The 12880-nt window shown below is 40.1% G+C and overlaps 1 protein-coding gene across 1 annotated transcript in view; it reads left to right on the top strand.

The window, feature by feature from the left end:
* Positions 1–10129, top strand: part of CAPN2 (calpain 2) — an 88330-nt gene extending 78201 nt beyond the window's left edge. Inside the window, exons 16-21 of the mRNA XM_020982187.2 lie at positions 500–564; positions 2794–2862; positions 4449–4527; positions 6454–6570; positions 6853–6911; positions 9625–10129. Of these exons, the coding sequence (XP_020837846.1) occupies positions 500–564; positions 2794–2862; positions 4449–4527; positions 6454–6570; positions 6853–6911; positions 9625–9648 (413 nt within the window). The 3' untranslated portion in view covers positions 9649–10129. The remainder of the gene's footprint in view (positions 1–499; positions 565–2793; positions 2863–4448; positions 4528–6453; positions 6571–6852; positions 6912–9624) is intronic.
* Positions 10130–12880: the final 2751 nt, after the last annotated feature.

Raw genomic sequence — 12880 nt, 5'->3', positions numbered from 1 at the left:
TCACAGACAGTCCTAACATTCCATGGAATGCATAGAGCCATGCTTTAATAGAATCATGTCAGAGAGGTTGAGCTGAGACCACAGAGATTATCAAGTCCAGCTCCCTCACTTTACAGATGAGGAAACATGACCAATTAAGCAGGTCACACAACTAACAAGTACTATTTTAAAATTTCAACTATTTTTATTAGTATTGGTTGGTTTCTAGCCTAATTGTTTCCTTAGTTATGAGGGCATAACCTAATGGAAAACATATCTCTGCTTCCCCCCACTTATGTCTCACATCCACAGGGGGCACTCTCTGGGCCTTAATACTGTAGAAATAGTCCAACTACTTCTTATTCGTTTGTTTTAAAAAATTATCCAATGCTTCTCTCCCCCTGGCCTTTGCTAGGCACCATACAGAACTACAGAAATGTAGTACACCCACTTGCCCTCCAGGAGTTCACACTCAAAACACCAACATCAAAAGATCTGACTTTCTTTCTACATCTTCTAGGTCCAGATATCAAGTCGGATGGCTTCAGCATCGAGACTTGCAAGATCATGGTTGACATGCTAGATGTATCCTTAAACATGTGCTAGGGAACTCAGAACTGGGGCTTTGTACAGATGCCGCCTTTGGCGGAAGAAGTGGCATCGGATCACCAAAGCTGGATATTTATCTGTGAGCTTGGGTGCGGAGAGGTCGTGAAAGAAAGTTGTTAACTCCTGAGGTTAAAGTAAAAAAACCAGGAAGGCAAGAAGCAACACTACTAGAAAGGAGTGGGGAGGGGGGAGGAGGGTGGAATTTGAAAAGTGATTAGCGAGACTGCAGGCTCAAAAATGTCCAGCTTGTCTGAGAAGTGAGACCTGGGTCCCCTCCCTGAATCACAGGCTTCTGTTGTGGCCTCTGTTGGAGAGACGTCACCCTAACAGGCGACACGGGGAATCAGGAAGAAAAAAGAAGTACTTCCACTTCTTCTAAGGAAACTGACTCATGGCTCATCTAAACCATTCCCATGTGGCCATCTTGGGTTTTGTCCAGATTGTTTCCTGAGTGAATGTGTTTCTGCAGTTCAGTTCACTGAATCTCAGGGTGGAGAGATACCTCAAAAGCCATCTGGGCCAGCCCACACCTGAACAAAAACTCCCTCTATGATAGACTGCACTAGGGGCCATCATCCAGCCTTTGCTTGAGAACCTCTCTGAAGACAGAACCTACTCTGTATTTAGATGGTCCATTCCACATTGGAATAGCTCTGATTGCTAGGAAGCTTAGCCTAAATCAAGCCTGCACTCTCTTCCACCCATACTTCTCAGTCTGCCTTCTCTGGCCAAGCAGAATGCATCCAATCCCTCTTCCATATGACAGCCCTTCAAATGCTGGTGACTAGTGTTGTGCTGGCTCCCCCAAGGATCCTCTCTTAGAGTCGGAGCTAAACATCCTCAGTTCTTGTAACCAGTTCCCATATGGCATGATCTCACAGCCCTCCACCATCCTGGTTGTCATTTTCTGGGCAGTCTTAATAATATCTTTCTTAAAATGTAATGCTGAGAGCTGAACATAATAACCCCAGTTGTGGTCTAACCAGGGCAAAATACAGAGGGATTACTACTCCCTAGACCTAGAGGCTGTTCCTCTCTTAATGCAATCTAAATTAAATTGTTAACTTAGTCAATCCAATGCAATAAACATTTTTGAGCTCACAATCCATTAAAATCCCTAGGTCTACCAACAAAAGACTGCCCAAACATGCCTTTTCCAGCTTATACTTGGGAAATTAGTTTTTTTTAACCTTACACCAATATAAGACTTTACACTTACTCCTGTTAAAGTTCATCTTCTTGGATTTGGCCCAGCATTCTAGCCTGTCAAAATCTTTTTGGATCCAGACTGTCTTTCCTCCCAGCTTTTTAACATCTGCAGGTTTGATAAGCTAATGTCCTATCTGCCGAGGGCAAGTTGCTAATAAAACTATTAAATAGTATAGGACCAAGGACAGATCTCCAGAGACCAGTATTCAAATTGTTGCTATCAAATCATTAATATCTGCTCTTGGGGTCTGGATATTCAACAGTTTTGAATCCATCTACTATACTGTTGTCTAGCCCACACTTCTCTCGTTTCCACAAGAATAGCATGACACATTTTGTCAAATGCTTAGCTTAAATCGAAGTTATGTTTGTAGCATTCTCTTAGCTACCAGCCTAATAACCCTGACAATATATCCCTAAGCCAATTTTTTTCAAAAATTAATTTACTGATCCAGTGGTCTAAATGTTTCCTTTTCAATTTCTGGATGATAGGATTCTTCCTGCTATAATCATTTCTAGTTTATTACCCACACCTCCACCAGCCTTTTACCTGGCACTTTGCTAAGCTAAGGAAAACTGGCACCTTGGCCGCTTTTCCCCATGGTCTCTAATAGCTAGTGAGAAGGTATGGCAAGAAATTTTCCTAGCCTACGAAAAACCTCATTGCAGGATACCCATTGCCAGTTGGCTGCCAATCCCTTTACAAAAGCCTAACAAGACGTCAGGAAATATCCGTGGTAAAACATCAGCATATCACTGAGGGGCAGAAGGGATGGTAACATCAGAGGAGCAACCCAAGCCAGTGTAAGTCCATGTCCCCATTTTTGCCTCCTCTCCCAAACTTCCAAGGTTAGGTTTAGGGCCAGCCAACATTAACCCAGACAAAATGAGTCTTTCTGTAGGATTTTCCTGAATAGACCCTGACAAGTAAGAGCACTCTGATTTGAATCTCAGAATTCTACATTGTACCAAAGATCTTTCCTTAATAAAAGGCAGGCTGATGGGAGTGGTAAACTGGGCCTGAAGGAGTTCTACCTTCTCTGGTCAAAAATACAAAAATACCAGGTATGATTCAAGGCACGGTGGGTGGGAGGTTGGGAGATAGTTCCTCTACCTTCACATAAGGATATTCTCAGTGTGGTGGTTTAATGCTTTAAAATTTGGGAGTGTACAATTTATAAACACTTTTTTAAAAATTACATCTATATCACAAGGAAAAATTGGGGGCACAAATGTATCTCTGTGCATACATAATTTTAGAAAACAAGGCACTTTTTGGGGGGGGTGGTACTGTCTTGGAGCATTGTCTTATGGCTTGATTTCACCTGTAGTAGGGAAAAGGCTGGGCAGAAGACAGGGCTGGCCACTACTACCACAGTCACACAACTATCAGGATTTTCTTGGTTAAATAAGTCTTTTCTATGCTTCATTCGTGGACCTCTACTATGATCATAAACGATTAGAAGCAATTCAGAAATGCTACCAAATGTGCTTTACTTGATGTTACGTGGTTATTCTGGGCAGGATGGGGCAGGGTAGTAATTATAGAAAGGAGAGGGGTTTAATATTAGTGATAAGATATCACCAGCTATATAGGGAATTCCCAAGTGATAAAACTCCCTCTACCAGGGAAGGTCAGCACTTTCTCTGTAGCTCAGTCTTAGAGAGAGGAAAAAAGGGCACCAATGAAACATTCTAAAAATGCAGAAGGAAGTACAGGAAGAGACAGATAAGCAGTGCAGTTGGAGAACTAACGTTAAATTTATTATATACTTTAAAAAAAAGCAAGTTGTACCTGGTAGACATTTTTGATTTCATAAAAATAAACCAAAAATTTAAAAAGAAGTGTACCCTGAAATGACTGCTCAATATTTTGCCAATTTGGCATTTAGAACTTGCAGAGAGAAGAGAGTTGGCATAATTTGGCTCAGCGATAATTCACTGTTGTCAAATGACCTTCTGACTGGTTGATAAAGAATGGCCAATTTAGTTCAACAAGCCATTAAAGATCTATTCTGTGTAAGGCATTGGGGAGACAAAGCCAGGGCCAGAAATAGAGTCCTGCTGTCAAGAAGGTCATCATCTGAACTACACATACACACAAGGAACAGAGGGTGATCGATGTGAAGAAAGGTCCAGGCAAAGTACTGAGTGAAGTTTGAGGAGACAAAAATACCTCTTCCCAGGGGAGTCAGGGAAGGCATCACGAAGGAGCTGGAAGTCATGTTGAGACTTGATAAAGGAAAACCTAATAGATAGTAAGACAGACCCTTCCAGGAAGGGGTTAGGGAATGCAGAGAGAGGGGGAAGGGTGAGGTAAGAAACATTTATAATATAAAACTATCACATATGTGATTACTAAAAACGTTAGGCCCCAAAGCCCAAGATTTTAAGCATTCTTGGGTCAGCGGAATACAGAGTGGGCTTCATACTTAGAGAGAAACACACACAGACCCAGCTGGAGTACATGGCTACAAAATTCACTTTTCTCAGTCAACTAAATCAGAAAACCAATCGATTTCCCCTAAGATTATTGACAGTATTAAGTTAAAAGTCTGTAGTTGTTTGGGAAAAATATTCCTGCTTTGCATGAAACATAGAAGATTAAATATGCTTTAAAAAGTCAGGTTCTTCATGTCTGCTTGTTCCAGAAAATTTACAAGGAGATGGACGTTGATAAGTCTGGCACCATGAATGCCTACGAGATGCGTAAAGCGTTAGAAGAAGCAGGTAACACATCCCAAAGACTTTCATTTATTCCAGAATCATTGCAAATCATCTTTCGTTAATGAAAATCCAGTAAACTGCCCCCCAAAATAAAGTAGCCACTACATCTCTTTTTTTCCCCAGCTTTCAAAAGAATAACTGGTAAAATGTGACTTGGTATAGAATCTCCCCCTCCTAGTTCTCTTTCTGAATTTAAGACTCTGAGGAAACTCTAGCAGTCCAGCCATGCTAAAAATGATAAAAAAAAAAATTTATAGGCTTACGTTATTTAGAGCTGGAAGGGACCTCTTATAGGTTATCTAGGCCAACTTTCTAATTTTACAGAGAAAGAAACTGAGGCCCAGAAAGGTTCCCGTAGCACTTCCCAAAGGATCTCATTTAGCCAAGTTGCGTAGGAGAGCTGGTTTTGTTTTTTTTTTAAACTTCAATTAGGAGGGGCAGCTAGGTGACAGAGTAGATAGAGCATCAGCCCTGGAGCCAAGATGACCAGAGTTCAAATCCAGCCTCACACACTTACTAGCTGTGTGACCTTGGGCAAGTCACTTAACCCCAACTGCCTCAAAAAAAAAAAAACCCACACACTTCAATTAGGATTATGTGGAACAGGGTAGTGATAGTCCTGCTGTAGTCTGGCCTATTCAGACTACAACATGGAACAACAGAGTTGAAAGGAACCTCAGAAGTCATTGAGGCCTGCCCTCTACCACAGGAAGAATGTTGGGTTCCGTTTTGGGCAGCCATATTTTAGAAGGGACTTTGATAAGCTGTAACATCTCCAGAAGTGGGTGAGGAGATGAAAGGAACTGAGAATGTTTTGCCTGGAGAAGATTTAGAAGGGACACAATTACTCTTTTAACATGCAAGGCAAGTTGTCATGTAGAAGGGAGATTAAATGTGTTTTGCTTGGGTCTGAGGATAGAATTAAGAGCAGTGGTTGGAAAGGAGAGAAAGGCAGATTCCAGCTCAGTAAAAAAAAAAAAAGGAACGTTGTAAAAATTAAGGATGTCCCCACAATGGGATGGTCGACTCCTAGAGTAATAATAGCATTTATACAGCTCTCTAAATTTTGTAAGGCACTTTACATTTGATCCTTACAACAACCCCATAATTATTATCCACATGTTACAGATGAGGAAACTGAGGCACTTGCCCCAGGTGACACAGCTAGTAAGTGTATGCAGCAAGGTTTGAGCTCAGGCCTTCCTGACTCCTAGTCCTGGGTTCTCTCCACTCATGCCTGAGTGGTGCATTCTCTTCCATCACTGGAGATCTCTAACTAGAACCTTGCTTGGAATGTTCTAGAAGGAGGGGATTATTCTAGGTAATCTCTGAAGTCCCTTACAGCTCTAAGTTTCTTGACTCTAGAACTTTAGTCCCATTGGCACTGCTAGGAAACAAATGTGGTGAAGGAGATTGGGAAAATAGTCATGACAAAAATGTATGATCACATGGGGTCTCAAAGTAGAAAAGAATAGGTGTCCTGAAAGAATCTAGTGATGAGGGTGATTCTGAAGATGAAAAAAGCTGTTATGTAAGAGGAATTTTTAAAACATAGCTAAAAAAATGGAGCAACTTGGAAAGACTATGGAGAATGGGGATGGGTGATGGGAACAAAGGGGCTAGGTTTGATTGATTAAAACAAACGAAACAGGAGGGAGGACAGAGAACCAGACAGAGCCGAGTCCCAGGAAAGCAATTTGGAAACCAAAGAAACAGCAGCTGACACAGCTTCTGAAAACTGGAATTGGTTTCAAAGAGCCAAGGCCCCCAGGAAAAATAACCCTGCATTCAGGAGAAAATCATAGACCCTGGTCTTCAATTGTGGCCATATCACATGCACTGCCACCAAGTAAATACTATGTGGGGCACCCCCCACCACCAGATTACAGAAAACCTAAGACAAAGATTGTTTGCTTGTTCTAACCTTAGGTTTCAAGCTACCCTATCAGCTCCATCAGGTCATCATAGCTCGGTTTGCAGATGACGAGCTCATCATCGACTTTGATAACTTTGTTCGGTGCTTAGTTCGACTGGAAACACTGTTCAGTAAGTGGGCATTTGGGGTAAAAGATCCATTTGGTTCTCTTAGCATCAGAAGCAGACTGCCCTTCACAGCTGGTGAGAGCATCTGAGCCAAAAAGATGTCTGTTCAGTAATATGAGGGTGACATTCCTTCTTCCTGAATTTAGAGGCAGGAGAAAAAAAGGTGCTTTGTCAACAAAATCATCACTAAAGACTTGGTGGTTTTGAACTAGGCACACAAGGGGAGAATTGCCCATATTCCAACCTCTTTGCTCATAATATCCTTTTTCTCCTCTTCCTTTACAGAGGTATTCAAGCAGATGGACCCGGAGAACACCGGAACAATAGAACTCAATCTGACCAGTGTAAGTCGGCAGCTGGCAAGGTTTATTACCAACATCTTACTCCTCAGAAGGAGACCTCTTTACTTAAAGGATGACACAGGGACCCAGGACTTCTTGACCTGCCTTTTAAAGCTCTAAAAGGAATGGACCTCGAAAGTAGTTACTGCTTTTATTATGGTTCCAGGCTTCCACAGTGCACTTTTATTTGGAGGTGTGGAACAACCAATCATTGGTTCCTCATTCCAAGAAATACATCCAAGGGCTTTTAGCTTGCAAGTATAGATCAAGGCGAAAGGCTTCATTAGTCTTTTTTGGTGGCTCACAGCTAAAGAAAGGCAATGCTGATTAATATATAGTAGAGGTTTCCCTTTTAAATATTATGAATGCCCTGTGAAGGACAAACTTCCACCTCAGATGATCTTTTTAAAAACACACTACCACTAAAGACAGGTTGATCTAAATAAGTGCCTGTGCCCAGCATACACTTTAAATCCAGTCCACCCAACTCTCTGAGCATTTCCTCTTTTTGCCCATAAATCTCCCTGTCCTTGTTACAGGCTCATTATTCACTATCATCTTCTCTTCCTACTGTGATTTTTCTCCTTCTTTCTCATTTGTGAAGACGGCACCTTAGGGTCAAATTGCACGTTAAGCAAGGTTTTTTGGTGGTGTTCTCCCCACCCCATCCCCCACCTTTGCTTCCATCCCTTTCATCCACTGAGAATAAAGCTAAATAGGAGATAGGTTTTTAAGATGCAGAACAATACACATGCCTGGAGCCCCAACAGAGGCCTGCACTGAAATCACCAGCAATGAAAATTAAATGTGTTTTCTAGGTTGCCTGATACATCAACCTGACAACAAGCAGAGCTGAAAAATCTCATCAAGAGTAACAAGAGTGAGGGAGAACTGAAGCTGAGTCCTTTTTCATTAACACCTGACTCCAGTTTGAATCTCTGTCACGATTACTCAATTTTGATTTCTCATCAGGGACTGAGGAACCTGAGCTTGCTCTTGACAGAGATGATGGGAACAATAGGACTGGTCCAGTGGGAGTATTGGGTGGAATGGCAGATTGTTTCATCCCTATACTTTGGAGAGAAGAGGGAGATAGGAGTGACTTATTTAATGGACCTACAGTTTTCCTAGAACACTGGACATATGGATAAGGTTTCAACTTTAGCAGCTTAGTGTATGTGTATGTGTGTGTGTGTGTGTGTGTGTGTGTGTATACATATATACACACACCCACATATATATACATGTATGTGTACACACATATATACATGTGTAGACACATATGCCTCTTCTGTTGTATTATGGGGAAACACCTTTGGCCGACAAAGTGCACATTTTAAAACTGCTTATAATTGAACATTAACATTCTGGTGCCACATGAAATCTAGAAAACAGCCCCTGCCCTTAAAGATTGCAATCTAAAATAGTCACAGTGTAATTGAGGCTTAAAATATGGTATATGTTAAAGTCTGAGAACTCTACCCATATTATCCTTATTTATCTATCATGATCCCATTCCTCCTGAACTTCCCCTGCCTGTCACTGTTGCTACTCTTTTAGTAAACTTGTCTGCCTACGCAATCTTTTCCCACCCTCCTTCTTCCAAGTGTCATGAAAACATCCCGCACCCCTGGCTCTCCCCTCCTTTTCCATCGCCTCACCCTTCAGTTTTCTACACTCGGATGTTTCCAAGTATGAAGAATGCTCATCTAGATCTCCCTTCAGGGGATGCTTGTTCGTCAGATGAACTTTTTATGGGACTGCTTTGAGCCCCAAGGAAACATGGATCATAAATCAATCAACAAGTATTTATTAAGTGCCCACTGGTGTGCCAGGCAGTGGAGATACAAGTACAAAAAAAAAAAAAAAGAAAAAATCAACTTGGAATGTACCAATAAACAAGCATATATAAACATATATATGCTTAGCACAGTGCCTGGCACACTGTAGGCACTTAGTAAACATTTATTAACTGATTATATAGCATAAATGTAATTAATAAATACAAACATATGCAAAGTAGTCAAATACGAGCCACTTTTTTCAACTAGCATTTATTTTCCTTTCCTCAAACCTCTCATGTCCCACTAAAAATAAATAGCCTTTGTAACAGATATACAGAAGCAAACAAATCCCAACATTAGCCAAAAAAAAGTGTCTCTGCATCTTGAGTCCATCCTCTCTCTGACAGGAAGGGGGCAGTCTACTTCATCATCAGTTGTCCTGAAGCGTGCGTGGTTGGTCATTGCATTCATCAGAGTCCTTGAGTCTTTCAAAGTTATTCATTTTTACAGTGCTGATGTTATGATGATAGAAACTGTTATGGTTGTGCCCACTTCACTCTGCAGGTTATGAGAATCACAGAATGTTCTGAATTAGGGAGAGGTGGGGAAGGAGTCCATTTCAGGATTGGAGGATGGCCACGGCACAAAGACCCTTCACAGTGTTTGATAACCAGTTTGAAATAACGTATAGACGATTTAACTAGTTTAAGCCAAAAATTTAGGTCTTTTAAGTGGGGATGTGGTTTAAAATGTTCATTGATATACTGACTTTTAGCCCATAAAGAAATCTCTTATGTGTACGATTTTTCTGATATACAGTATTTCTTATTCAAAAGAAGCTAACTATAACACTACAAAGTATTTAACATGTAACCCTGACCTGAAAGGGGGGGTCATTGAAAAGTGTTTTTTTTTCCCTTCTTCTCTTACAGTGGCTGTGTTTTTCGGTCCTTTGATGTAATAATAACTGACCCTGCTGAAGACTTCCCATGAAATTACCATCACCTGAAGACTTATCTTCCATAAAAGAAACACTATGTCCTAGTTTTGATCTGCACCTTCAGTTTATGAATAGCAGCTGCTTGAACTGATGATTAGGACTGACAAAAAGTAGCATTGTCTTAAGTACCTGAGAGATCAAAATTTCCAGATACCCAGAGCAAGAGATCTGTAGCCTCATGACATTATATGCAAAAAGTGTAGTGTAGCCCTTTGCAACCTCAATGAAAGCTTTAATTTTGTAAATAGGACATAACTTTTTTTTTTACATATTTACATATGTATAACAATATTAAGTCAAGAAAAATGCAGGGAAAAACCCAATACCTATGCAAACATGAAGCTGTTTATAAAGGAACCAACCCCTCACTGTGTAAATGTAATATGTAAAATGTAAATGTAAATAAAAAGTATTTACATTTGCAAATTTAGCTGACATCCCAGAAGTGACAATGAGGTCATCATTTCATTTTAAGAGAGTGAAAAATAGAATACCTATCAGAAAGTCCATGTGGTATAAAGGAAAGAGCACTGGATTTGACGTCAGAATACCTTGACTCATGTCTGCTTCCTACCTAATGTCACCTTGGGCAAACCACTTAACTCTCTGGGTCTCAATTCCATATCTGTAAAATGAGGGGGTTGGATTAGATTACATCAAAAGTTCCTTCCCTCTAAGTCCCATGAAATAACCTGACTTAAGACATTTAAAGATTTGAAATGAGAAACAGGCAGTACAGGTAATGGAAAGGGGATTGGATCCTTGGAATCAGAGGGTCTGGGTTTAAAGTCCTGGCAATTCCAAGGTATGTGACCTTGGACAAGTCAGTTTATCTAGGTCTTAGCTTCCTCTTCTGTAAAATGAGGGGGTTGGCCTGGGTGATCCATGAGGTCACTAATGGCTCTGAATCCTATGATTTTGCCTCTACCTTTCAAGTCCTTTGGGCTAAGGAATCCTGAAAATGGCAGATCATTGTCTTTAACCCTAAGAAGTACTAGAGCAGAAGAATCTGGTCTTCTTAATGTCATATAGACATTTAGGTATTTTATACTACTTAACTGCAGCTCTGGACCAATCAGAAGACTGTGCACTAAAGCCAGACTATCATATTTTTAAATTGATGGACACATCAGGCTGCTTGCTGTTTCAATACTTTGGCAACTGTTGACTTTAAGAAATCAGTTGGCTTGTTCATGCAGTCAAGGTCAATAACTGTTCATCAGGAAATAGTCCCAGGTTATTTCCTAACTTTATCATCAAATAAATATAAGCAATGTTACCAAAAAAAAAAACCTCATCTTGTTTCCCTTTCTTTCAAATAAGTATGATTCATCAGAGTAAAGAAATTATAGCGTGGTATTTCTTAGCAGGGAGGACCAGTGGGAACAGGTCAAAAGCATGTGTGGTTGTTTTAGCTCTATTCCAGCTACCCAGTGCAGTGATCTTTGCAAATCCATGCATGCACAAAAAGAAAAGTCACTTTTCTGTAAACAAGACTGAACTACATAGTACTGATGAATGATCTAATCTTGAAGAGCAGCTCTGATTCCTGTAGCTTATTTTTCTCTTCCCAAGAAGCTTAGATGTGAGGGTTCCTTAGAAAAGGAACATACTTCGCTTTACCTACAAGCTGTATTAAAAATTGTAGAAACAGCCTTAGTCCGACATTGTTACCAACTTCCTGGTTATCTTAACTCTGTAAAGCAATTAGCTGATAATGTACTAAGATGAGATGTGCAATGTACATTAATTACTGTAATACACAGGAGCTAGAATTTGACCCACAATATGAAGGAATCTGTTACAGCAAGGATTTTGTTCCAGAGTTGTTTAGGTCATTAGTTACATATCACCAGTTATATATACTAGTTACATTAGTTACATATCCAAACAACCTATAAAAATCTCGTTAGTTCCATCCCTCTTCTTGGAATATGAGACACCAAAATGGCATAATGATCTCATGTTCTGAGCTTTCTAGTACCCTTTCACTGTCATTTACCTCCTGTTGTATGGTGAAAAGAACACTAGTCCAGAGTCAGGAGACCTGGCTTTTAGTTGTGTCTTTGCAGTAATTAAATACCCTTGTGACTGAGTAAGTCACGGCCTCTTAAGATCCACATAATCACAGGTCCTACCCATCTCAGATAACTGATGTAAAGATCATCTATGAGAATGGGCAAGCCTCTGAACTTCTATTTCCTCCATCGGTAAACATAGACCAGGTGCATCTTAAGTATCCTTCTAACTCTAAATCTATGATTTGGAGTATATAAAGAGCATACAAAACTAGTCCGCTAAAAGGTAGCTACCTTCAATGAACATGCTGGGATTTCATCACTCACCCCATGAATAAACTCTAGTGTATGTTTAGGCAGCTAAGTGATATGGTGCATAAGAGTGCTGGACATGGAGTTGGGAAGACCTGATTTAACTGCCTCAGATGCTAATTACTAGCCATGTAACCCTAGGCAACGCACTTAGGCTCTCAGCCTCAGTTCACTCACCTGTAAAATGGAGATAATAACAGCACCTACCCCGCCCCCCCAGGGCCATGTGTATAACACTTTGCAGGTGCTATATAAGTATGAGCTATCATCATCATTGTTATCGGTGATGAATAAAATTTAAGGGGTCACATTTCTGTACTACATCAGTTAATTGCTGTACAGAGTTAAGATATCCAAGAAGTTGGTAGTCCTGTATTTAGTCAAAGCTTACTTTTGATACCAAGAACTTAAATCAGAGGCAGAAGCTAAAGAGACAAAAAAATTTTATTTTATCACAATTGACAAAAAAATAAAATCAGATAAAATTCTGACAAATTTTAAAGGTAAGTCTACAGAATGTTTCTACATTTAAATTCCAAAATACAAAAGACAATAAATACAGACGCAAAATTCAGGTGAAAAACAAGATTCTAAATCTAAATTACATGTAATATAGCATAATATTCAAAATATATGTGTAAATCTTAAGATGCTACAGCACTCATATAAAGTTATTGCTCACTTTAAGACTAGATAATGGTTCTTCAGGTCAATACAGACTACGGTACTGTCTTTTCACAACTTCAACTAAGTCATCTGAGAAAATGCTCTGCTTATCAAAAGGTGCTCCTTGGTGCTTCTGGGCAGGCTGAGATGGCAATAGCCCATTCTGGTGTGCGCAAGATTATCACAGTCAAT

Source organism: Phascolarctos cinereus, unplaced genomic scaffold, assembly GCF_003287225.1.
Source record: "Phascolarctos cinereus isolate Bilbo 61053 unplaced genomic scaffold, phaCin_HiC Scaffold_5;HRSCAF=322, whole genome shotgun sequence".
Classification (NCBI taxonomy): Eukaryota; Metazoa; Chordata; class Mammalia; order Diprotodontia; family Phascolarctidae; genus Phascolarctos; species Phascolarctos cinereus.
This window is presented reverse-complemented; position numbering and strand designations above follow the sequence as displayed.